This window comes from Astatotilapia calliptera, chromosome 3 (genome assembly GCF_900246225.1).
Source record: "Astatotilapia calliptera chromosome 3, fAstCal1.2, whole genome shotgun sequence".
Taxonomy (NCBI): domain Eukaryota; kingdom Metazoa; phylum Chordata; class Actinopteri; order Cichliformes; family Cichlidae; genus Astatotilapia; species Astatotilapia calliptera.
Genome location: NC_039304.1, coordinates 39,158,255 through 39,184,788, shown reverse-complemented (window position 1 = coordinate 39,184,788; position 26,534 = coordinate 39,158,255). Strand labels below are relative to the sequence as shown.

General features: G+C 41.4%; 3 protein-coding genes across 5 annotated transcripts; all 3 read right to left on the bottom strand.

Annotated features, from left to right (window-relative positions):
• Positions 1-5,057: 5,057 nt before the first annotated feature.
• Positions 5,058-8,037, bottom strand: LOC113013268 (programmed cell death 1 ligand 1-like). Of its 2 annotated transcripts, none has more exons than XM_026154037.1 (3): positions 7,645-8,037; positions 6,419-6,769; positions 5,058-6,184 (listed from the first exon to the last, which is right to left on the bottom strand). In XM_026154037.1, exons 1-3 carry the CDS (start codon positions 7,703-7,705, stop codon positions 6,069-6,071), a joined length of 528 nt encoding a protein of 175 aa, XP_026009822.1. In that variant the 5' UTR covers positions 7,706-8,037; the 3' UTR covers positions 5,058-6,068. The 2 variants fall into 2 exon arrangements, with proteins under 2 accessions (XP_026009822.1, XP_026009827.1); XM_026154042.1 differs by having other exon boundaries at positions 6,419-6,682.
• Positions 8,038-10,073: 2,036 nt separating this feature from the next.
• LOC113014596 (piggyBac transposable element-derived protein 4-like) lies at positions 10,074-11,891 on the bottom strand. Its single transcript, XM_026156254.1, has 2 exons — positions 10,647-11,891; positions 10,074-10,535 (listed from the first exon to the last, which is right to left on the bottom strand). Exons 1-2 carry the CDS (start codon positions 11,889-11,891, stop codon positions 10,074-10,076), a joined length of 1,707 nt encoding a protein of 568 aa, XP_026012039.1.
• Positions 11,892-16,326: 4,435 nt separating this feature from the next.
• On the bottom strand, positions 16,327-25,904 carry LOC113013263 (hepatitis A virus cellular receptor 2 homolog). 2 transcript variants are annotated; one of them, XM_026154012.1, is made up of 5 exons: positions 25,674-25,904; positions 25,409-25,563; positions 17,392-17,751; positions 16,781-16,858; positions 16,327-16,666 (listed from the first exon to the last, which is right to left on the bottom strand). In XM_026154012.1, the coding sequence occupies exons 2-5, from the start codon at positions 25,476-25,478 to the stop codon at positions 16,629-16,631; spliced, it is 546 nt and encodes a 181-aa protein (XP_026009797.1). In that variant the 5' UTR covers positions 25,479-25,563; positions 25,674-25,904; the 3' UTR covers positions 16,327-16,628. The 2 variants fall into 2 exon arrangements, with proteins under 2 accessions (XP_026009797.1, XP_026009807.1); XM_026154022.1 differs by having other exon boundaries at positions 16,327-16,698; positions 25,409-25,904.
• Between the last annotated feature and the right edge of the window lie 630 nt (positions 25,905-26,534).

Below are 26,534 nucleotides of genomic sequence, written 5' to 3'. Positions count from 1 at the left end.
ACGAAATGGCTCTTAGAGCCGGCTCTTTGACGTGAACGATGCGAGCCGGCTCCTTATCGCGCGCCGTCACGTGGTTTTTTTTTTTTCTTTCTCTCTCTCTCTCTCTCTCTCTCTCTCTCTCTCTCTCTCTCTCTCTCTCTCTCTCTCTCACTTTTTTTTCTGCTGCACTTCGCACCTGAGCCTTGTGCTTTATGCTGGGCAGAGGGGGGAGGGGCGGTAGTTACACTCAGTAGCACAGAGCCAGAGGGAGAGAGAGAGAAAGAGAGCCAGGGACAACAACGTCACATTAGAAAGGTATAGTAATCATCCACAACTATTTTCGGTTGCAGGTGATAAAGGATTCAGAAAGTTTATTCATGCAGGCCCATATGACAGAGAATATGCATGTTCTTTTTGTTTTCATATTTTAATTTATATTTAATTGTTGTGGTTTGCAGAACACGTAAAAACTCCAAAACACGTACAAACTCTGAAGCACGTAAAAACTCCAAAACACGTGCAAAACACAACAGAAGTGCTCCAGGATGCTAGGGGCAGTGTTGAGCTTTTCTTACCTAGTGGCTACACAAGCCAGGAAGTACCAACGACCGGATTTGGTGTGTGGTAGTAACAGGTAAATGAACATTTTTTTATATCCTCCTGACTACCAGGAAAAAAAATGTTGTCCAATCAAAAAAAAATTTAAATCCCCCAATGTTTGTAAGGTAATTAGAAGACTGAAATAATTTTTTTGGAAAAAAAAGTTCAAATTTTTTAGATATCACATGTCCACTGCAGAGGACATTGGAAGGCCAAACGTGTAAAAATGAACTTTGATGGCAAACATTTTCTTCAACTCTTCACCAAGGAGAAGTTTGAACTCAAGGAACTGTAGTGGTTTCTTCCCCCAAAACTGCAAGTCACTGCTATACTGAAGCCACGAGTTGGTGATTGCCAGATCAAAAAGTAGAAAACTGCACATACTGTCAATTTCTGAGTGTGAGGGACCATCCTGTAGAAACTCAACATTCGGCAACAAGGTCCACGTCACCTATATTGGTAGTGTACTCAGCAATTGCCAGTGGACTTGCTACATGGACAAACCTTTTGTTTTTCTTAGACCATCTTGTGCGTCTGTCCTGAGGTTGATTGCCATAGGCAGAGGATGCCATGACAACTGTCCAACCACTTAATGACAGCAAGTTCAGGTCTGAGTACCATCCCTGATGCTCCTACTTCTTTCTTCTTCAAGGGCTTATTCCCTATGATCTTCTTCATCAGACAACTCAAGATCTGGGTTTCCCTCATCAAACTGCAATAAATTTCTTTCTGCTACTAAAAATGACTCCTTTTCTGGTCATTTAAAAAAACAGAACAAAATGGAGGAAATGACTACAAATGTCCACTATGGAGGACATTTTTTAAACACTTCAATACTATACTAAAATTAAGTTAGAATTAAGCATACTATGTTTTAATGTGTTATTAAGAGACTTATTTAAAATATGCTAACAACATTTATAGCTAAAAATTGCTCAATAAGAAGTTTTATGCACTTACTTTTCTTCTTCCCATAAAATGTGCTTGCAGCGATGGCCGCCATGTTCCTTAATGAAAAAACTAAAGTTCCCAAAGCTCCACCCCTTCACATTTGGTATCATTGGAAAGCCCTAAATGTCCTCTGTAGATACCAAAAGGAGGCAATTCTGTAGTATGCAGTGCATGGGAGATATTCAGGTTTAGAAAGGTGCACTACAGAGGACAAATTTGCATTGCTGGTAGTCAGGAGGATATATTATTTGAATATATATTAGTGCTTGTGTATAAATACACAAACAATACACATATGCTTTCAATTGTGTAATTTCAGTGATCTAGGTAGCTCTGTTTTGGAAGTTCAGTTCATGCTAGAAATGTGCTTTGGAGTTTGTACGTGTTTGTCTCTAGGGGCCACCACATATATTTATATATAAACATATATAAATAAATAAAACCACTTTTTTTTTTTTACATTAGTAATTCCTTTTGTGCATAATTTTATATTATTGTTAATAATAAATTAATTAAAGCAACAAAACAACCCGAAGAGTCGGTTCGGAGCCGAAAGAGCCGGTTCTCTAAAAAGAGCCGGAAATCCTATCACTACCAGGGACAACAACGTCACATTAGAAAGGTATAGTAATCATCCACAACTAATTTCATTTGCGGATGATAAAGGATTCAGAAAGTTTGTTCATGCAGGCCTATATGACAGAGAATAATTTGTTTTCATATTTTAATTTATATGTAATTGTGTTGTGGTTTGCAGTGTTTTGTGTTGTTTCACTTTAACTTTGTTTAAAAGGAAAAAGCTGAAAATTTAAATAGTTAAAAGTTAAAATGTAAATAGTTGGTTTTTGTATTATATGATTTATTTATTACATTTTATGTGGAGTGAATAAATAAAAGTATATTTACGGTGGCCCCTAGAGACACGGCACGTAAAAACTCCAAAGCACGTAAAAACTCCAAAACACGTGCAAAACACAACAGAAGTTCTCCAGGATGCTGGGTGCAGTGTTGAGCTTTTGTTACCTAGTGGCTACACAAGCCAGGAAGTACCAACGACCAGATTTGGTGTGTGGTAGTAACAGGTAAATGAACTTTTTTTTTTTATATTATTTGAATATATATATGATTGCTTGTGTATAAATACATAAACAATACACATATGCTTTGTGTCATTTAAGTGATCTAGGTAGCTCTGTTTTGGAAGTTCAGTTAACGCTAGAAATGTGGCTTTGGAGTTTGTACGTGCTTTGTCTCTAGGTGCCACTGTATGTATTTATATATAAACATATATAAATAAAACCACATTTTTTTTACATTAGTAATTCTTTTTGTGCATAATTTTATATTGTTGTTAATAATAAATTAATTAAAGCAACAAATCAACCTGAAGAGCCGGCTTGGAACCGAAAGAGCCAGCTCTTTTTAGTGAGCCGAGCCGAAAGAGCCGGTTCTCTAAAAAGAGCCGAAATTCCCATCACTATTGTTCAGATGGGTGTACATTTGCATGGGATTCATGAAAACTAGGTCATTTTTAGAAACTCCCATCATGCTGTCAGAGAGGAGCCGATGTTGATACTTTTAAAGCATTCATGTCATTTAATGTTTGACCTGATAAATGGTAGGTCTGCAATCTATATTGTTGCAAAGTGCTTGTTCTACATCTAGCCAGGGCTCATCTTAGATGGTATTTTTAAACTATGCTAAAATGATTGTAGCCTGTTGGCTAGGAGGTAGTGTTGAAAGTTAGGCAGATCTAGTCCTCCTTTGTTCTTGGTCCTTTAAAGCATTTTTAGACTGATACACGTTGGTGTATCTTTCTAAAGGAATTTATAAATGGTCGTCGGAACAGATCTAAACGTGTCTACTGATTGTTTATTCAGAATAACTAAGAATAAATAATTGAGTCTTGGCAAGACCATAGTTTTTACTGACACAACCCTTCCCATGAGTGATATGGGTAGAGATTTCCACCTAGACAGATCATCTTCTACTTTCTTATTAAGTGGGATGTGGTTTCATTAATAACATTAATACCTAAATATTTAATATTTCCAAATTGCAGCGGGGTAGAAGAATTTTTGAAGGAGCAATTAATAGGAAGAACTGTTTATCAAATAATATGAAACACTTGAGAATAAGTTTATTAATGTAATTACCTCAGAGAGTGGTTTGTGAGTGTTGGAGAAAAAGTAACACATCCGCATAAAGACTGATCTTATGTTTTACATTTGTGCATTTTTTGCACTTAATTACTGTAGCCTGTCTGATTGCTGCTGTTTGTGTTTAAATAAAATTTGCAAACAGTGAAGGGGAGACAGAAGCTGGGGGATGTTTGGGCATTTGTGCTGTCACAGGCTGTTGGGCAATTATGTAATATTTTCAACCAGTTTATGAAAGAGTCTCCAAAACCAAAATTGTGTAAAGTTGCAAATATAAATAAATGTATTTTTCTGCATCTAGAGACAATATCGTGGTTTCAGTGTTTTTACTACATGAATAGTCTATAAAATTAAGTATTCTGTGTGTATTTGTTGATGAGTGCCTACCTTTAATGAAACCGGTTTGGTCCGGTAGTTCTTTAAGGGGGGTTTTGTTCCAACACAGCTGAATCAAATGAATGGCTTGTTATCAGGCCATTGCCAAACTTGATAGCCTGCTGAAGAGGTAATCCAACCATTTGATTCAGCTGTGTTGGAGTAGAGATGCATCTAAAAGCTGCAGGACAGTAGCTCTCGAGAACTGGAGTTGGACACCCCTTACTTAAAAAAAATAACAGTCCAATTGTGATGAATCTAGGACTGCGTCCACACGTACACGGGTACTTTTAAAAACAGAGATTTTATGTGTACGTTTTTTTTTAAGTATCCCGTCCACAGGTGCAGTTTTGAAAAATATCTCTGTCCAATTTAAATGCAAAAAACACAGTCAAATGTTGTCAAGAACATGCCAGATCCTAGCCCTGTGGAAATGTTGTCCAATAAGAAGTCTAGAAGCCTGGGAGGGAAACAGTAAAGAGGGTTTTATGCAGTACTTCTGAAAAGTTTTTCTTTAATAACAAAAGACAGTATTTTGGCTGGTGTAGACTCACAACTTAGGAATGAACAAAATCCATACAGCAGGCCTAAATTTAACTTTTAAAAAAAATCAAGTTTGTTAAAAACTGACGACGACATCAGTGTGTGAATGTAGAAGTTCACCCTGACGCCTCTGTCTTTCTAAATGGAGGTACAGTAACTTTGTGTGTATATATAAGCGTGTAAAAACTGTAGATAATCAGATTAAATCTCCGTTTTCCTCGTCCACATGTAAAAACTGAGTTTTCAAAAATCTCCACCCCGGCAGGAGTTGATAAAAATCTCGGTTTTCAGTGATTGAAAATGCAGTTTACGTTTTGGACGAAAGATGCATAGAAAAATCTTTTCAAAAAACCCGTGTACGTGTGACCATATTCTACGAGAGGGTGGAGCTTTGATGAAGGATACTCCCTTTTAGGTTTTACTTTCTTTCTCTCTGCCAGCAGTGGCTGAACACGAGAAAAGAAACAGTTTACAGTCTGGTCAGTTAAATTCAATTTTATTTATAGAGGACCAAATCACAACAGCAATCACCTCCAGGGGATTTTGTATTTAAGGATAAAGACCCTACAATAGTACAGAGAAGACCCCAAAAAACAGATGACACACTGTGACCAAGCGTTGGGTGACAGTGGGTAGGGAAAACCTTCCTTCATAAGGAATGAAACCTCCAACAAAACCAGAGAGGCGCAATCATCTGCTGCGACTGGTTGGGGTGAGGGGAAATTCAAGAAATATTCATGGAAAATGGAGCAAAGCACAGACAATGGTAGATTCAAAGGATCTCGGCTGATTTAAAGCTCAAAAACATTCGGCTTTTGAAGCCTACCATACAGCAGCATTATAAGAGAGACACAAAGCTGCCACCAAGTGGTCAAACTGGAACACCGCCATCCATAAGTAGGTAAAGGTTAATTCTTGGACATGAATTGACCTGTGGTTTGGGGAAGGCCTTGAAAGGGATTGGCGTCGGTTCCTGGGCCTGGTTATGGTTATCAGGGGTTCCATGGCCCCTGATCCCCATGTACCTAATAGAAGTGAAGAAGTTACAGAATTGAAAAAGGGAGGAAGGGAGGGTGAGGCACGTAAATGAGAATCAACAGCTTGCAGAACTGGGGGAACCTATCTAGATGAGAACCGGAAGGAGCGTGTTGGAGACGTGGTCCTGCTCTTGAAATTCCGCTACTTAATATCCAATAATTACTTTCCCACACACTTTCTGAACATATTTAAAAAAGAAAACCTTCGACTCATTTTAAACATTTTGACTACAGAGCATTGTTAAAGACTAAGCAGCACCTTGAAACAAAATACACACGAACACACTGAAGCTCACAGAGCCACTGATAAACACAATAATACAAAAAGGTTTGACAGAGATGAAACACATTTTACATGATTGAAGTCTACAGCTCATTCTCTACTGCGTGCCCAGATTGGTATAAATCTTGACCTTGTTCTTTATCAAAAAACAACAACAGCAGCAGCAATAAGTAGCACACCTAAAAGTGGCAGGCCAACTTTCAGTCCAACAGATCCATCCTCCTTCCCTCCATCCTCTGTGTCTCCTCCTGGCTGACCTGCAGGTGAGAAACAGGTGTGAGGTGTCAGCTGTCAGGTAGGTGATGAGTGAAGAACAGAACAGAATCCATTTCCTCTTCAAACTGCTGTCAGACATTATCTACTGCACTCTGATCACATCACTCAGACCAGCTGCTTTCTACAAAGTCTCATCAACAACATCTTTAGAAACAAACATCAACAACCAGGAAGCAGCTTCACCTCTGATCACACACTCAACTCTACTCACTCACCTGGAGGAACAACTCTCAGGGTGATGTTGCAGATGGGTTTGGTCTTCAGACGAACTTTTGTTGCACTCATGAAGACATGACACTCGTATATTCCAGTGTCATTAATCGTCACATTCTTTAGAATCAAAGACACGTCTCTGTCCTTCATCTGTCTGTCTCGCAGATCCACACGGTTCTTAAAGGATGGATGCTGGTTTTCCAGATCAAGCTTCTCATTCCGATACACAAAAACATATTCTGGTACCAGGTCAGCTCTGCTCCACTCTACAACAATGATGGGGTCCGTGTTATTTGGTGCCTGACATGTGAGATTGACATTCTGCTTAGAATCAGCTGTGATGGTTTCCTGGTCTGAAGGAGGAAACAATACAGAGCAGAGAGGTTAAAGGTGAAAATACAACTGTTCACTTCACAGTGAGGACCAAACAGAGATTCCTGAGCTGTATTTCATGTATTTTTAATCATATTTTACATTTAAATCTTAGGTTTTATTCCCTTCTCAAATCAGTTTTTATATACTTTCCTTATTAATCTCACTGCCTTTACGAAAAAGTACTTTGGGTCAATCCCTGTCGTTTTGTATTCATCTGTTTGTTAATGCAAATGACTAATTAGCCAATAAAATGGAAGCAACCAAATGCATTTAGGCATTTAGACATGATCAAGACAACCTGCTGAAGTTCAAACTGAACATCAGAATGATGAAGAATGGTTATATAAGTGACTTTGAATGTAGGATGGTTGTTGGTGCCACATGGGCTGGGCTGAGTACTGCAGACAGGTCTGATCTGCTCACAGTCATCGCTACAGAGAATAGTCTGAACAAGAGGAAATATTCAGTAAGCAGCAGTTCTCTGGATGAAGTGGCCCCAAGCCTCTTCTTCAACGCCTTTGACATTGTTGTAAGTAAAGAAAATGTGTACAAAAACAAAAATGATTGTAATTTCTTTGAGTTTATTGCAGTTTTTAGCAGTTTATGTTGTTGCTGTCGACGTAATACATACAAATTAATAAAATGTGTAACAACATGTAAAAATGTAAAGATAAGCTGTCGTGGACTTTTTTCTATATTAGGGTTCGCTTCAGTCGCAATAAATATCAGGACTGCCAAATGTGTTACTTAGCTACAAGATATAGTCTACTCCATTTCCACACAGCTTCTTACTTCCTCCAATCAATCAATTGTTCTTAGTGTTATTAGTGAGCTGCTGTTATTTTGTACTTACGGGAAAACATGCAGAAAAAAAGCAGCAGAATGCAGCAGAGCGACTCAGTCACTGCACTCATTTTCTCTTCATCCACTTCAAAGTTCAGCTGTTAAAAATCCAAGAATGCTGATATTGTCAGGAAGACAATCTAACACTGTAAATGTCAGGTAACTGATATAAACAGTCTTGCTTTGACTTGAGGTTGAGGGTGTGTGTGCGGTGTAAAGAAACCAGATAGTGGGAAGAGTGAAGCTGAGAGGCGGGAGACACATGTCTGAGCATGAAAGAGAAATAACAGCAAAATAATGAAGTAATTAAAATTTGAGTAAGTGAGCTTGACAGAGCCTCAATTCTCAGCTCAAATGTTTTACATATATCCTCCACAAGTTTTCTTTAACCCTTTAAGACCTACCATAGAACCAAGGCCGCCAGAGCTTACTTTATATTTTTACAGGCTGTAGTGCCATTTAGGGAGCATTTAAAGTTGCTATACATCAATACAACTGTTATAGCCCACATTTTAATAATATGTATGCATTAAGTCCATAGTAACTACATAAATTGCAAAAAAGTGCAATAAACTACAAAAAAATTTAAAATCGTTTTTGTTTTGTTTTTTACATATATTTCTACTTGGAGAAATTTAAGAGGTTTATCCCTCAAAACTTTAAATACAAAAAAGTTGCAAAAAAAGTAGTTTACAACCACAGGAAATTTATTTTGAGTGTCTTCATAGTTTTATTTTTGAGATACACCAATTTTTATATAATGCAGAAAAAACGAAAAACAATCTTATGATGCAAATTTGCAAAGAAAACAGCATATGCATCAAAATAAACTATTTAAAGCAGTGCAATTTGAGTTCTTAGCATCACAGAAACTATTCAGAAAAGCATAAAGTCAAACATGACTTATAAAAACACCAGTATAGGCTTTTAAGGCCTACAAGTAAAACACTACATTTTCGCCGAAAATGACGTCACTTCTGGTTTCAGGCAGGTAATGGCGGACATGCGATCGTTCGCGCTTGTCGCTACCTGATCCGTACCGGAAACCCGATCGGTACCCCGCATGCGCAAATCTTACATCACTTCCTCTCTTTGCCAGCATTGCGACATTCAATATATTTGAATGATACGGTTAGCGCCCAGTTAGCTCCTGGCATTTCTCAGCAGCTCTGCCTCCTTTTCGACTACCGGGACATTTAAACAATGGATAATCCGTATACAAACAAATTCATGCTTTTCTTCTCAACAGAGAGCGTTCCCCGATTGAACAACAGCGCCGTAAAATAAGAAGAATGGCGCCTAATTACAGAGTTAATAATACAGACTTTGTAATATGTCACGTGAAGATTCCTCAACCAGATGAAGTGTTTACTGACAATTGACAGTGATAGCAGACATCATCATCAGTATTCCAACAATCCTCTCCACACAGACAAGCATAAACACACTCGACTATCACTAATGCATCCCTTCCGGGCCCTGGGGACCAAAAATGGTCCCGCCCCAAAAAGTGCAATAAAAAGATTATATATTCATATTTTTTTCCACTTTAAATTGGTCAGTCTTTTAAAACTACTTCTCCCTGAAATATTCATATAAAGTTTTAATTATATTTTCGTTGTTTTAACCCTTTAAATCCCAGTTTTATTACATGAGCGCCCTGTTTTTTTTTACAAAAAACTAAATATTTTCCAAAAAAAACATTTGAAGTAATATTCAATTGTTATTATAATTAGGCCTTTAGATGGACTAAAGATTGGCACCAACATTCATTTCGATCGCCTTTTTTTTTTTTTTTTAGGACCAGAAAATTGTCTCCAGGCGGCAAATGCTCCTCCTCTAGGCCGAAAACAGTGCATCTTGCCGGGGTAAGTCGCGACGATTACCGGGGCACGATCACCGGGGACCCCTTTTTCCAGCACACACGTCCGATACCACGTGATAACAAATACGTCATTCCCTGTTGACTAAAAAAAAAAAATGCACCCTCTCACGGCCCTAGGGACCGACAATGGTCCCGCCCGATCAGCGGGCCAAGCTGCTGCTGCACCCCGGGAGGAGTGCCTCTCTCGCGGGTATGTGTCGAGCAGCCCCGGAGCAAAGTGGTTGGGTCGCCGCTATTACTATTTTTTTCTAGGAGCACAGTAAATGTAATAAATGGTGATCATGTTTTCACTTTTTGCTTATTAGCACTTATTATTTACTTATTGCTTATTACCACTATATACTATTACCTTGTTGTGTTCTAAAATAAAAAAAATATGAAAATAAAAATACAAGATCACTTTGAACAAGAAAACATTTATTTTTAGAACTATATAACAATGAACATATACTGGAATATTTGGAATGGGGAAAGGTATGAGTGAGAGTGGGGGCTGGAGAGGAGTGAGGGGGAATCGGCTGGGGGGGGGGGGATCGGCTGGGGGGCAATCCTGCTCAGGTGGAGCAGTTCCTGCAGGTGGTCAGGCTGTGGTCCCTGCATGTCACGTTCCCACATTTGTGGCAGACGCTGTAGACCCTCTTTCTTTTTCCTCGGCACAGCTGACATTGCCTCCTGAGCTTTGGTTTGATGGCTGCAGAGGGACCGGGAGAAGGATCTGCAGCATCGGGAGAAGGATCTGCAGCATCGGGAGAAGCAGCGGCCTGCGCCTGTCTTACAAACTCTGCTGTGAGGACAGAGCGGGGAAGTCGCTCTCTCCTAGCAATGCATGGTTGCACTAAGGCTTCTCCAACCTGCTCTATGTAGACCCTCCTCCTGTAACCTTTATTTCGCTGCCAAGCTGGGTCCACCGCGGTCCACAGGACATAGCCATTATAAAGAGAAATGTCAAGCAGATGGTGGAAAAGGGCTAACAGCCACCGTCTCGTCCGCCTCCTACAGCTGTAGTCGTTAACAGCCTAATAAAAACACAAAACACACACACAAAAACATTAAACCTACGTATATTTTACACAAGAATATATGAGCAAGAATGAATAAATTTGTGCGCAACTGATGCTGACACCTACCTGATCGAGTTTGTCCACACCTCCCTTGCATCTGTTGTAATCCCTTATTATGTGCGGCTTTCTCTTGGGTCCGTCGCAGATTCCTGGAGTCCGGTGTTTGGAGCTCAACAGGAGCACATTTTTGCCGCGGCGAGGGACGTATGAGACGGCCGTATGCGTGGAGGTGAAAGCAAACACGGAGGAAAAAACTCCTCTCCCCCTTGTCTGCAGCAGTTCTGGCGGAAGCTCGGGCTTGTTCTTCCGAATGGTGCCAACCAGGGTATTTGTTCTCCTCAGCAGCTCCACTGACAGAGGGTAGGAAGTAAAAAAATTGTCACAGGTGACGCTGTGTCCCTGTAGCCCCTCCGTCAGCTCCAGAACCACTCGCATACCCTGGTTGGTCTCAGCGCGCCCAGTGGCTGCTTTGCCCGTGTACAGCTGCAGCCTCCAGGCATAAGACGTCTCCACGTCGCACACCGCCCATACCTTCAGTCCATACCTCCCCGGCTTTATGGGCATATACTGCCTGAAGCTGCACCTCCCTTTGAATCGGACAAGCTGTTCGTCCACGCAAATGTCTTTGTTTGGGAGGAACATCATTTCGAGACGATGGGTCCACATGTCCCAGATCTTGCGAAATGGACCCAGTTTGTCGTCAGAGTGTGTTGGTCTCGCAAGTCTGTCGTCGAATCGCACAGCTCTGGTGATGTGGCGAAACCTTTTCTCCGACATGGTTGCACGAAAAATCACCCGGCCGGATTTCTTGCTCCAGAGGCTGATCGTGGCTTCGTTTCGGGAACGATAAACACCGGCCAGAATTATTAGTCCGACATAGGCATGCAGCTCATCGCTGTCCACGTCCCTCCAGTCAGCCATAGCACGTCTCCCCTGGAGATTGGTCATTGACACGATGTGCTGGATAATGTCATCCGTGAGGAAAAGGGAAAAGCTGGATAGTGGGTCACTGATCCGGGCCAGGGCGTATAAAGTGGGTCCGGTGCGTCCCGTGGCCGCTGGAACGTAGCGGAACGTCTCAGCGTTCGTAGGTGACCACCGTGTTCCATTTTTTGAGATCCACCCTGCTGATTCTTCCTCTCCGCTCTCACTTTCGGACTCCGATCCATATGAGTCGGAACCGGACTCCTGCTCCTCCGTTTCCTCCTCTGAAGAAGTATACGATTCATCCCCCGAGGATGGGGCACTTTCCTCGCTGTCGGGGTCCATGATGAGTCGCAGGGCTTCCTCCGCGTTGTACCGTCTTGCCATTGTGAAAAAGATTACTCCCAGCTACTGCTCATTCTTATAACCACGGTTTTAGTGCAGCTGCACAAACAACCCGAGCTTGCAGACAAAACAAGTCTAATTTGGCTTTGGTATTCGTTTCATATTTGATTTGTTTACATTGCAGGGTGCACTGAACTGCAGACTTCAAAAGGAGAAAACGTTTGAAATTAGGCACACACTCTTTGATTCTGAGGTTAGACACACACTCCTTTATTTTTTTTAAGACACACACACACACATTGATGATGATCCAAACTCATCATTTGAGCAGAAAGACACTGCTTTGAATGTGGGATTTTCCTCTGTAAAACTTGTATTTTCCAGCAGGCGTCAAATGTGAAACAAGAGCGCCACATGATGGACAAATAAAAAAATTACAATTCTAAGCACACACGTCCGATACCACGTGACAACAAATACGTCATTTCCTGTTGACTAAAAAAAAATGCACCCTCTCACGTCCTAGGGGCCGAAAATGGTCCCGCCCGATCAGCGGGCGAAGCCGCTGCTGCACGCCAGAAATGAGGCTTCGTTTCCCGCAGGTCTGTCTAAGCAGCCCGCTGTTTTCCAGCCGGGATCAAATGTGGAGCAAGGGCGCCACCCGGTGGACAAATAAAAAAATTACAACTCTAAGGCCCATAGACCAAAACGAAACGGAAACACAAGTAATCACCAAGACATTAATGGTAATAATTCTGCAGTGAAAAATAGCGTTTATAATGGAAGTCAATGGGCCAAAAATGGTCCCCAGGGCTCGGAGAGGATGTGTATTGTTAGCTTAGCCACTGAAGCTAATTTAAGGAAGTCAGACTTGAATTTTGAAATGAAATTATGCCAAGTTTTTTTTTAGAGGATTTGGCTATATTCCATTCAACACAGTGCAAATGGCTTGTACCTGAAAACCTAAAGGGACCATTTATGGTCCCAGGGCCACACAGGGGTTGTAATGACGCTAATTCAGTTTACAAAAGGGTTCATTCACTCGGTCAGCAGGTGGCAGTATCCTCTTACACTGGGGAGTAAACTGCCATTAAACGAACAGAAGAAGAAGAAAACCCCTGCACATGCGTGGTACGGATCGGGGAGTCCTGATCCGTAACTATCTTTTTATTTTTCGTTTTTGTCTACATTATATTGAAATTTTTCATTATTGGAAACATTTTAAGAGATACTTGTTATTCTTAACAGATACTCTGACCCGTAACTATCGTAAAACGCAATTAAAAGTCATAATTCCACACTGAGATTTAATCTGATTCATTACAACTTACTCCCAATCATTCCCATCATGCTGAAAATAATGTGGACAATCCTGTAATTTGAACAGCCTCGTCAAGTTTAAGGTGGTCTGGGCACACCTAGCACAAAGGAAAGAGCTGTTTCTGATGTTCAGGTTGCTGTGACATGACATCTTCTGCAAGAGATTGAGGATTTTTCTTCTCTTTAAATATATAGCATATACTCCTTTCCACAGCAGCATTGTCCTCACAGGAAGAACCCTCCTGGGTCATCGGTGATGGGGGGGCTGATGATTGTAGCACATTTGACTGGAAGAGGTCTGTCTGTGTCTGAAAGAGATGCTATTTAGCAATGTGTTTTATGAGGACATGATATTTGTGGCTTTGAACAATGCCAGGTCTTCCTCTGCGCATTGTAAGTCACAAATATCTTTCCAAACTGTATTTCAGGCTTAAGTACAGAGAAACATGTCTGTGAAGAGGATGCACCAAAATCTACCCTCACACAAAGTGGAGCATGTGCCATCTGGGCAACTTTCTGTCTCCTTTTCCATGTCGCAGCCTTGGCCTCTCCAAAGAATTTCAGGATCACCATTTCCATCAATATAGCCTCTTGTGGAAATACCTCTTTCACAGTTTCACAAACTGAATACTTTCAAACTGTGTTGCTCCACTTCACAGACAAGAACAGAACAGAATCCATTTGTTGGATTTGTTCCTGATGGGTGATGGGCACTGCCAGGGCTGCCCTTTGTCACTGATTTTGTTTGCAATTTTTATGGACAGAATTTATAGGCGTAGCCAAGTGGCGGAAGGCTTTCACTTGGGTGGTCTCAGAATCTCATCTCTGCTTTTCGCAGATGATGTGGTTCTGTTGGCTTCATCGGGTGATGGCCTCAAGCTCGCCTTGGAACGGTTCGCAGCCGAGTGTGAAGCGGTGGGAATGAGGATCAGCACCTCCAAATCTGAGGCCATGGTCCTGAGCCGGAAAAAGGGTGGAGTTCCCACTCCGGGTCAGGGACGAGTTTTTGCCCCAATTGGAAGAGTTTAAGTATCTCGGGGTCTTGTTCACGAGTGACGGGAGGAGGGAGCTGGAGATCGACAGATGGATTGGTGCTGCGGACGCAGTGATGTGGACCCTATACCTGTTGTGGTGAAGAGAGAGCTGAGTGTAAAAGTGAAACTCTCAATTTACATGTCAATATACGTTCCTACCCTCACCTATCGTCACGAGCTGTGGGTAGTGACAAAAAGAACGAGATTTTGGCTGCATCCAGACTCTTCTCACGGTCAGAGGATGGGCAGCATGGTAGGTAGCACTGTCTTTCTGTGTGGAATTTTCATGTTAGGTAAACTGGTTATTCTAAAGGTGTGAGTGTGAATGGTTGTCTGTGATGTCCTGTGACAGCTGGAGTAGACTCCAGCACCCAGCCCGTGACCCTAACTTGGACAAGTGTAAGCAAATGGATCATCTGAGGATGTTGCAGGAATATAAGCTTACACAAGGTTTTATCCCACCACCCTGCATCAAAAAATAACAATCCTGCTGTTTTCCAGAATATAATGAATCAAAGCCAATTCAATGATGTTCAGAAGCACCAATAAAATATTCAACTGTGTACAGTTCTGGCCAAAGAAATGTGATTTTCTTTCTCTTTTTTCACTACAAGTCAGTTTTTTATGGCAAAAAGATGGCATTTCAACAATCTGGAGACAAAACCTCATTAGACACATTTCTCTCATTAACTAAACCGGTAAAGCTGGGAAGCGGTGTTTCGTCTGAATGTGGTACAGGTGTCATTGCTGATGAAGGTTGGGGTAACTGACAGAAGATTTAGATTTGCAACTGCTTACAGAAATAATGCCAAAAACATATCCCTTCATATCATATCATATCATATATTTTATTTTATTTTATTGCATTCCAGTGTTTTCTAATTTCTGCTACAAAGCTTTGCACTTTTGCTGTAATGAAGCAAATTTCCCACCTGCGGGACTAATAAAGGTCATCTTATCTTATCACTGGAATAAGAAAATCCAGAAAAATCTCTTTGTCCACACTCGCAGGTTTTCCACACATACAAACTGAATGAGGAGCCCACAGCTCTTTTTGGTTGCCCAGTTTCAAAGCAGAACAAGTACACTAAGCTCTTTTTGTATTTTTTGGGAGTAGAGCTTTACAATACAACCTATGCTAAGATGGTTTAGTGGGGTTATTCACCCACATCAGGTTAACTGATCATTCTTAAACTAAGTGAAACATTTTAAACATTGCAGCAAAATGAGCAGGCTTCATGTGACCTACTGTTTATGAAAAACTCAGACACTGCCTGATCCAAATGTCTGCAGGGGAATGAAAGACTGGGGTATTCATGCATAAGTGAAATGACTTAATTAGAAATAAAAGTGCATATTTCACTGGTGCCTTCAAGCACAGTCCTGTCTGGGCTTGAGCTGAAGTCAGTTACTGTATTTTTACTGTATTCTCCCTCTGGTGGCAAAGGTCAACCTCAGTTACAGACACAGATCTGTGTACAGAAAGAAGTTCAGAGTATCTTCAGAGTAACAACTTTAAAGTCATGTTAGTACCAGGGCTCAGTCTGTTTAACTGAAACAGACTGAAACTGAAATCACAGGAAATAAAACCACACAGAGAGGAGAACTCTGAGCAGAAGGTATTATTTAAATAAATAAAAATGTGTTATAACTCATTACTGCAGGCCTGTGTCTGTCTTTATAAGCTCATGTATTATAAATTTACATTTACGTGTATGCTGTTGGTAATCACTGTGCAATAACAGCCATGCACCAACTGTGACAACCCTCCAGTTAGGCAGTGGTACTCTTCACTCTGTAATAAGAGCTTCCTGGGATTGTCTTTAATCACAGATGGATGTCAGAATGGTGACTTAGAGCCAAGCACACTACACAAACATGATAAGAAGCCAGATTTATAAACCTTTTTCTGTCAGACAGTGATAAGCTGTAATTGTGTTTTTCCCTTAGTACTCATTTTTTTTATGAATCCAGGGTTTAGATCAAAGTCTAAATCAGATTAAACATTCAGACAAAAAAAAGACTTCTCACAGCATTATGCATTATATTCAGCTGTTGTTTTCAGTACACAGTAAAAATGAAATGTTACATTTAAAAAATACAAAATAAATGTAGGACACATGTTACTGCAAAACTTTTCATCTGATTTTTAATGGCTCGTGACATTGCAGAGAATAATGAACAAGCTGGACTTTTGTAGTTCAACAAATAAAGGTCAAGGGTTAAAAGTTACAGTAAATTAACATTTGTTTGCACTGGTGGGAGGGTCCTGCTCAGGTTTGAACGCAGGATCAGTGCTGCTAACCTAAATATTATCAAAACGTGTTGCTTCTCTGAATTAAAACACAATTTGCTATCACTGAATTTTCTATTATAACATCACCTCCTGTTGGTTGATGAGCGTGACGACGAGTGGGTTTGACATTCATTGGAATCTTTCCAGTTGTGGGAATCTTTCAAATCCTGAATGACAACAGTGTTGACTCAGAGTTCAGCTGGAAAATTAAAGATAAACATTTTTTTAAAAATTCCAAGACATTTCAGCTCCAGGCAGGTTTTCTACGGATCAAAACTCACCAACAAGAACAAACAGACCAGCTATAAGTCCAACACATGCAATCATGCTTCCTCCATTGCTGACGCCTCCTTGTAGACCTGGAGGTAAGAAACAGGTGTCAGCTGTCAGGTATGTGATCACAGACCTGAGGCCTGTACTATGACATTCACACGCCATCTTGCAGCTGTCTGCTGATAACTCTGCATTCCTTCACACAGAAAACATCCTACAGCAGAGCCTATAATGAATATAAAGTTTGACATTGAAAAGACATCCACAACAGCCCCTTCAGTGGACCAAAACTGGACATCCAAAAAATACCATATAAAACAACATCACTCTGTTGTTGAGTGGGTTTACTGACGCTGCATGATTTTCAATATTTTCTTTACAAGGAAAGATAAAAATCCCAGTTTGTGATCAGTGCCAACCCCATCCCGTACACCCCCTCTGAACACGCTCTCAGCTGAACTGATAAAACCTGGGTAGATGTTTCAACAGACAGTATACTGGGTAAGTTCAACTTTCTTCATAGTACAGTAGACCCAGCTGCTTTCTACAAAGTCTGATCAACAACCAGGAAGCAGCTTCACCTCTGATCACACACACATACTGAACTCTACTCACTCACCTGAAGGATCAACAACAGTCAGCTGGATGCTGCTGATGGGGGGAGTTGGAATATTAAGACTCTGCCGTTGACGGCATTTAACGACACGACAATGGTACGTTCCAGTGTCGTTCGCCCTCACATGCTTCAGAATCAAAGACACGTCTCCACCTTTGATCTCCCCATCCTGCAGATCTACCCGGTTCACAAAGGATGGATGCTGGTTGTCTGGATCAATTCGCTTCTCTCTGTAAAAAAGGACATAATCTGTCCCGAGGTCAGCCCTGCTCCACTCTGCTACGCAGATGGACGAGGTGTTGTTTGGAGCTCGACATGGCAGAGTGACATTCTGTCCGGGCTCAACCGTGATGTTTCTATGGACTGAAAGAGGAAACAACACAGAGCAGAGAGGTTAAGAGGATCAAAGTACGACTGTTTACCTATCCAGCAGCCAATCAGAGGAAGAATCTAAGAGAAAAAGGTTTTCCTCCACACGTGCATGAACTCAAAGCACGGCTTTATTAACAGAAAGGAAAAGGGCGATACAAAACTACACTGGGATGAACTAAAACTAACTCACAAGGAGGCACAGGGAAATCACTGGGAAACGCACACAACACTGAGGGACGACGCGACATGGAACAGAGGGAGACTTTGACATAAATACACAGAAGATAATGAGGGAAGTGGAATCAAACAGGGAACACAGCTGAGGAATTTACACATGACAGGATGGAGAGGACACGAAACTGAAAACACTGACACCAAGATGCGGACCTTAAACGTAACACAGGAAATTTAGAGAGAATACAAGAAACTCAAACTAAGACACTAAACTAGGGCAACTAAGTGAACTTAGAACAAATCATAATAGAAAATCACAAGGACACAAGAAAACTCAAAGTGTAAGATCCTGACACTGTTAATAAATATACTCTCTCGGGAGCGAGTTGTGTGTTTGATGTGCAGTGTGGATATATTTATATTTCACATTTGAAAACAAAGCCACTCTGTAAAAATACCCCTGCATTCAAAATGTTGCTGAAATTTGGAAACATGCATGTGCTAAATCTTGAATAAAAGTTGTCACTGAAGGAAACATTTTATAATTATATAACATTATGTAACATTTAAAGGGTCTCATTGATATTTAGGGCCATATTTACAAAGAAACAAAAAAACTTGTAGGCTGTTAAAAAGGTTGGGGTGAGAGAAGGAAGACAGGATAAAGACATGCTGTGGAAGAGAGACAGAGGTTAATAACAGATATGATTCAATGCAGAGAGGTCTATTAACACATAGTGAGTGAGAAAGGTGACTGGTGACTGGACCAGGTGAATTAAGAAGCAGAAAGTTAGCGGCCATCCAAGTCTTTATGTCTTTAAGACATTCCTGCAGTTTAACTAATTGGTGTGTGTTATCTGGCTTCATGGACAGATAGAGCTGGGTGTCATCAGCATAGCAGTGAAACTGTATGCTATGTCTTCTAATGATGCTGCCTAAGGGAAGCATGTATAATGTAAACAGAATTGGTCCTAGCACTGAACCCTGTGGAACTCCATAATTGACCTTAGTGTGTGAAAAGGACTCTCCATTTACATGTACAAACTGGAGTCTATTAGATAGATATGATACAAACCACTGCAGTGCAGTACCTGTAATACCTACAGCATGTTCTAATCGCTCTAATAGGATATTATAGTCGACAGTATCGAACGCTGCACTAAGGTCTAGCAGGACAAGCACAGAGATGAGTCCACTGTCAGAGGCCATTAGAAGATCATTTGTAACCTTCACTAAAGCTGATTCTGTGCTGTGATGAGCTCTGAAACCTGACTGAAACTCTTCAAATAAGCCATTGCTCTTGACGAAGGCGGTCCCACTTTTCTCCTCTCCTCCTCTCCCTTAGCTTCCCTGCTTAGCCTTTTATGTCCTTGTCTAGTCTCGTGTTTTTTGTATTACTTTACCCTGGAACATTCTCTCACAGTCTGTTCTCTAAAACCTAAAAGAGGAATTATGGATTTGATCAACTGGTCCCTAAATGCAATTGACACCCCTTTCTCAACGAGAAGTTTGGGCTTGGGTGAGCCTAAGTGCTGAAGATATCTACCTATTCGGAACCATGGTAACAGGCGTTCTGGCTGATCAGAGCTGGCTTGGCCCTGACTTATCGAAGATTTAAGAAACCCCCACAAGGCTGCCCGCTGGGATTGAAACGATGGGAGAGGCGTGAGTTTCTCAAAATGGGCTCATTGAGTGCAGCATGGATAAGATCTTGGAAAAGCTACGGCTGCTGCGAATATTCATAATAAGATCTCTGAGTGCAGACTGGATTACACCTTGGGGAGGCTCTTTGAGCACAAGAATGACAACATCACAGAACGCAAGTATGGCGAAGCTCACGGCTCTCCAACGGGAGATTGAGAGACCAGTGTTGGACTGTAGAACTGCTTTAAAATTCATATGAGTTGTTCGCACTAAAGTAAAAACCACCATCACTTCATGCGGATACCCTTTCGGTGCCAGCTGCGGTTGCAAGGCTGGAGCCGAACAAAAAACACCCTGATAACGACTGTGTTTAGACTGTTCCTTCCCATTCCATGCAAGGCCACCTGGGTTGGCTGGCAGACTGTTTACTTAGCCTAGCAGGGCGAAGGACACTGTCTCAGCTGAACTCTGGACACGCGCACACATACATATACACTGATATGCACACACTCATCCCCCCTCCCTTTCCAAGCGCCTTCGATGCTTGTTCCTTCCTGGGAACACGGCGGGTCTGAGCCCGCGGTGGAATGGTAGCGCTGGGCAGGATGGCTGCTGTGTTTGGGTCGGATTACTCTTCACCCCCCACCCGACCCTGTGGCTTGTCACGTGTTCCATACTGTTGTGCTCTGGACATTTATGTGCTTTTTTGTGCAGAGGAGTTTTTTTGTTTCCTGTTCTCATGCTATCCTCCCAGGAGCCCAACAAGAGTAGAGGTCTCTTTTTTTCCTCTTGTACTTTCAAATTGTAGTGTATATTTCAGCGTTTGTTTTCTGTAACGCTACCGATCTCCGACCTGTATCCCCATGTGATGTCTGTGTTGTGTGTGTAAGGTCCGGGGGGGGGGGGGGGGGGGGGTGTCCTATTTCACTGCAGGAAGGTTGGAGATTGGCCTATAATTAGCAAAGACTGCTGGGTCTAGAGATGGCTTTTTGAGTAAAGGTTTAACTACAGCCACCTTGAAGGCCTGTGGTACATAGCCGATTATTAGAGATAGGTTGATCATATTTAAGATCGAAGAATTAATTAATGGCAGGACTTCTTTGAGCAGTTTTGTAGGAATGGGGTCTAAAAGACACGTTGATGGCTTGGAGGAAGTAATTATTGAAGTTAACTCAGAAAGATCAATTGGAGAAAACATCAATGGTACTAAGAGTAGCTGTCACGGACCCGGCTCTGGAGGACTCGGGGGTCCTTGAGCAGTTTTGAATGTTGTTGTTGTTATTATTATTATTATTAGTAGAGATGGACCGATCCGATATTACGTATCGGTATCGGTCCGATACTGACCTAAATTACTGGATCGGATATCGGAGAAAAATAAAAAATGTAATCCGATCCATTAAATATCACAAAAGCACCTCACAAAACTTGCAACACGCCATAACTCACCTCAGAACGTTAGCAGTCGGAGCAGTATGCATCACGTGATAGAGCGGCTGTGGCATGCGGGACCCGTCGGTGGTCTGGATAGCATTTGGAGCTTCGCTAGCAACCTGGCATTTCATCTACGACAAAGTTATCCCCGAGAGAAGTAAAGCAAGTGTGTAAGTCCATCTCTGAATGTTTGTAAAGCATTCCCACGTTAAGCTTAACGAGCGACTGCCTCTCGCTCTCCGGCTGCTACTTCAATCGTGAAACTGCTTAAATGATCAGCTGATCGGCTTTTCTGTCGCGAGTCCGTCTCTCATTTGTTTTTGGTCCACTTTGCACCAGAAAGAGGAAACCAGCGGCTGAACAACAGCAGCACGTTTAAGCTTGATCAGCTGTTGTTAGAATTTATTTATTATTACTTTCTACTCGAGGATCTTTTTCTACGTAGCTGACGGCTGGTAACTGTGCAGGGGCGGATCTAGCAAAGTTTAGCCAGGGGGGCCGATAGGGCATTAACAGGGAAAAGGGGGCACAAAGACATACTTTTCTTTCTTATTCTCATTTAAAATGTCGAGCTTTTAATAAATAATTATCTGACACCCAAAGTTTTAATTTGATGTAAAATGAATAGAAATCAATTACTGTATATAGTAACTATTAAGTCTAATATATATATACCCTAGTAAGCTATAGTACTTTTTACTTTGGGAAGGTACCATCTGTGCAGTCTGCAATTTTGTTGAAGAAAGATGTTGAATCTATTTAATATTTCTTGAAAAATAATTGATTTCTGTGCATTTTTTTTCACACTGCATCAAATTAAGGTTGATTACGTCGATTAAGCATCATGAGGTGGCGCGTGAGGGGTGGTTCCCTATTTTTTATTTATTTATTTTTGTTGTTGCTGGGAGTTGGAACCCTATTAGTTAGGTTGCTTAATTTTTACGCTAAGTACTCTTTAAAATACCAGAATAGGGAGGATGGTGTAGGTCTAAGTTTATTAGATTGATCAGTATTGCTGAACTATGAAATATTTTTTTTGTATACAGGTATAACAGAATAGCTTTAGTGTAGTTGTTGTTTTAAACTTGAGTATGAACTTGCAGACTTGCAAAATGCAGCAAGATATTTTAAAAAACAGTTTTGTTGATTAAAAAACACTATATCGGATTCATATCGGTATCGGCAGATATCTAAATTTATGATATCGGTATCGGACATAAAAAAGTGGTATTGTGCCATCTCTAATTATTAGTAGTAGTAGTATTATTATTATTTGGTGATGTGTGTGTTTTTCTGCACAATGCTGTGTTGGTCTGTGTTCCACTCGTATGTATAGGCAGGGTGTGGGTGTGTAGGTGTGTATGTCTGTGGGTGTGGCTGGAGGATGGAGCACAGCCACCTGCAGGCCTGATGGGTGTGGCCCTGCGGGAGGACTGGCCACACCTTAAGTTTCTGCCACACCTGTTGGTGATCAGGGCTCGTCGGGGGAGCTACTTAGGAGAGTGTTGGAGCTCCCACCGGTGCGGGATCATTGAGTTATCGTACTAAGTTAGTGTGTCTCAGCATATGTCAGTGCTGTTCATATATGCCCGCCGAGGGTTAGTGTTGACGGCTGCTTCTATGGTTTCCCTGCAGGAGGAAGAGTGGTCCAGAAAGGCAGCACGCACGGGGTGCGCAGAAACACAACAGCAGGGAGCACGAACACAGACGTCGGAGGGAAGCACGCACACAGGGTTCAAGGGAGCAACGGGGAGTTATTGTGTTTACAGCTTTTCACTGTAAATAAAGAGCACTGTTTGCATCGCAGAGTCTGCGTTTTGGGTCCTCCTTTCCCCACATCCCCACGGTCCACCAGCCAGACCATGACAGTAGCTGTAGACAATATTACATCTGTGGGATGATTGTTGGTATTTTTTTCTCTAATGATAAAAATTTTAGTTGTGAAAAAGTTCATGAAGTCATTACTAGTTAACGTTAAAGGGATTGTTGGCTCAAAAGAGCTCTGACTTTTTGTCAGCCTGGCTACAGTGCTGAAGAGAAACCTGGGGTTGTTCTTCTTTTTTTTTTCAATCAGTGACGAATAGTAAGATGTTCTGGCTTTGTGGAGGGCTTTCTTATAAAGCAGCAAACTATTTCTCCAGGCTAAATGATGATCCTCTAGATTTGTGACACGCCATTTCCTCTCCAGCTTACGAGTCATCTGCTTTAGGCTATGTGTTTGAGAATTATACCACGGAGTCAGGTACTTCTGATTAGAGACCTTAGTTTTCACAGGAGCTACAGTATCCAGAGTCGTACGTAGTGGTAAATGGCCTGTATTTATATAGCGCTTTACTAGTCCCTAAGGACCCCAAAGCGCTTTACATATCCAGTCATCCACCCATTCACACACTGGTGATGGCAAGCTACATTGTAGCCACAGCCACCCTGGGGCGCACTGACAGAGGCGAGGCTGCCGGACACTGGCGCCACCGGGCCCTCTGACCACCACCAGTAGGCAACGGGTGAAGTGTCTTGCCCAAGGACACAACAACTGAGACTATCCAAGCCGGGGCTCGGATACCTTCCGATTACAAGGCGAACGCCCAACTCTTGAGCCACGATCGCCAGTGAGGAGGTAAAATTATTAACAAGATAATCGACCTCTGTTGGGGTAGCGTTCAGATAGCTGCTCTGCTCTATGTTGGTACAGGGCATTGAAGATGATAACAGTGGGTGGATTATATTCTTAAACTTAGTTACAGCACTTTCAGAAAGACATCTACTGTGATAAAGTCTACTCTCCACTGCTGTGTAATCAATTATTGTAAATGTTATCAGGAAATGATCAGACAGGAGAGGGTTTTCAGGAAACACTGTTAGATGTTCAGTTTCTATGCCATATGTTAAAACAAGATCTAGAGTGTGATTAAAGTGGTGGGTGGGTTCTTTTACATTTCGAGAGAAACCAATTGAGTCTAATAACAGATTAAATGCCATGTTGAGGCTGTCACTTTTAGCATCTACATGGATGTTAAAATCACCCACAATAATTATTTTATCTGAGCTGAGAACTAAATCAGATAAAAAGTCTGAGAAATCAGGCAGAAACTCTGTGTAAGGCCCAGGTGGACAATAGATGATAACAAAAAAAAAAAGTTGTGTCGCGCTGTTGGGGAGATTTGCGTAATTTTCTAAGTTGTGGCAGGATGCTAGATCATGGCTTTCAATGTCGTTTTGAGCATTAAGGCTCTTCGTAGGGCAGCTGCTACTTTCACTTCACTGTCTGCCTTTAACTGATAGTGTTTAGTTTTCTCCTCCTCCAACCTTGCTTTTGTTTCCAATTCCTTTAATTTCCACTCAATTTCCATTTGTCTGATCTTGGTTTCTTGTGCCAGTATTTCTTCTGTGGCTTTTGGCTGCAAGTTCAGCTTCTGCTTCCACCTCATGACTGCCAGTAGAATCTGCCTTTGAGTATGCAACCGAACCATCTGGGAATGATGTTTCAGTTTCGGTATTACCAAACACAGAACCATATTCCCCTTTGTTTAACATCACTTGTACTCTTTCCCTTTCAATATTTTCCTGTCGTTTAGCAATGACTTCACAAATGTTAGTTGTAAGCACTTCACAAGCATCTGTTCGTTTAACAATGTCTGGAATCATGGATTGGCTGCTAGAATGGGTTCATAATGCCGTTGTACTACAGCGTGCTTATGTCTTATGTCATGACTGCCATTATTTAGCTCTTCAGGTGAGCCAAAATTTTTAACTTTGTTCTGATTTCTTTAGCTGCCTTCTTCCAAGTGTCATAAGTCATAATAATGCCTTCTCATTTTTCCCAGGAAAAGTACAGTTTAAAACATGTACCTTAATTTTGTCTTGTATCACGCTGCTTCACGCTTCATTGAGAGCTGCATTGTGGCACATGTGAGCCACAAAATTGGGTCTGAGCTGGAAGTGCAGCTTGTGGCTAACTACGTGACAGGTCCCTCTGCTGGACACTACCCATAGCTATGCAGGCTTATATCAAGAAACAAAAACTGACCTTTACAAAAATTATGTTGCTGTTTAAATTCTCCTAAATATTACAAAAATACTTTGTTATAAATAAATAATACATAAGCTATAAATTATTAATTCAAAACATCATTTACAACTTTTTAAAATGTTTATTTATTTATTTTTTGTGTAGATGCCTCACTCTGCAAACCTGATCTTCCTCTCGCATTATAGTTTTTTTTTAGCACAAGTTTTAAAGTATCCATGAACACAGACTGACAGGCATTTTCAAAAGACCGGAAAATATAAAACAGCAGTGTTATCGCATATTCACTCCTGCAGCTTAAAGCCTAACAGTTGCAAACACACTTGCGGAATGAACTGGTTTCCTGTTCCAGACCCTGCTCAGACTCACCTGCAGAGACCAGCAAGACGCAGGCAGACAGCAAACCGCAGCAGAGTGACGCAGATGTACCAGCAGACATCTCTCCTCCTTCAGCCTTGAAAAACTTTTAACTTCCTTGATGACAGACGATTTAACCTTCGAGGGGGCGTGTCCACTGATAGAATCTAGAAACAGTGCATGAGGAGGAACAGATGTTTTACATTGATCGGTTGTTTAATTTCTTTAAGATGTTCAAACTTTGTGCCCTTCACTGTTTCTCTGCGTGATTAAAAACCTCTGATATCTGTCACCCTCTATGTTGCTGTCTTGAGCCATATGTCATCTCTATATATTTTGCCTCCAAGCAGCCAGACTTTATTGTGATGTTTTAAAGTGGCCTTGAGGAATAGTTCTTCAATCATTCTTCCTCACCATTTTCAGCTGTTGTTGCTTGTTAAGCCACTTAAGACTGACCCTTCACTAGCACGCTGTCGCCAAAACACATTTTTTTTCGCAGCTGCTTAAAACAGATGCCATGATGTTTGCTTAATTGTCTAAGTACTGATGATAATGCAAGATTTTCTTGATTGGTGCTTGCGTTTCAGTAAAACCATGAAAAAAAACAACAACCTGAAATCAGCATGAAAACACTATTTAAAAAATAGCTTTGTCATTTCTGATTATTACAAAAAATAGTTTTGTTGTCCTGTTTTATTCATTTGGGCTGTTTGCACTTTCTTAGCAAACACTGCAGCTGGTGCAGAGGAACCTGCATTCAGGTTTGATGTGCAGCAGTAGAGTGAAGTGCACAGGCCTGCAGGTAACATGTAAAAACATATTTGCAGTGTAGTGTAACACTGCGGTGTCACCAGACTTCTGTAGAAATAAAAAGTGGAATGTGTACATGTTATCAGTGGACTCATTGTTCTGCTCCTTGAGATCAAGTCGTGTCTGAACTTGAGCTGCATTTTTCCACTATGGTTTTAAAGTGACTTTTCACACAAAGTCACTTTAAAAGGAAGCTGGCCCAGGCTCATAAAGGACCAGTGGAACCACGGTTGGCTCCATCCTGTTGGCTAGTTGATCCCCAAAGCCCAGCAGTAAAGCTCAGTCTGGTGTTCTGAGGGGACCATACAAAAGTATAGCCACCAGGACT

Bases quoted from the DNA above. Each gene is read 5' to 3' on its own strand.
- LOC113013268 (XM_026154037.1), bottom strand. From the start codon at position 7,705: ATGAGTGCAGTGACTGAGTCGCTCTGCTGCATTCTGCTGCTTTTTTTC. The intron at 6,770-7,644 runs GTAAGTACAAAA...TTCCTCCTTCAG, and splicing joins TTTTTTCTGCATGTTTTCCC to ACCAGGAAACCATCACAGCT. The intron at 6,185-6,418 runs GTGAGTGAGTAG...TCTCACCTGCAG, and splicing joins CCTGAGAGTTGTTCCTCCAG to GTCAGCCAGGAGGAGACACA.
- LOC113014596 (XM_026156254.1), bottom strand. From the start codon at position 11,891: ATGGCAAGACGGTACAACGCGGAGGAAGCCCTGCGACTCATCATGGAC. The intron at 10,536-10,646 runs GTAGGTGTCAGC...TGTTTTTATTAG, and splicing joins GTGTGGACAAACTCGATCAG to GCTGTTAACGACTACAGCTG.
- LOC113013263 (XM_026154012.1), bottom strand. From the start codon at position 25,478: ATGTCTGCTGGTACATCTGCGTCACTCTGCTGCGGTTTGCTGTCTGCC. The intron at 17,752-25,408 runs GTGAGTCTGAGC...TTCCTCTTTCAG, and splicing joins CGTCTTGCTGGTCTCTGCAG to TCCATAGAAACATCACGGTT. The intron at 16,667-16,780 runs GTGAGTTTTGAT...GTTGTCATTCAG, and splicing joins TGGTCTGTTTGTTCTTGTTG to GATTTGAAAGATTCCCACAA.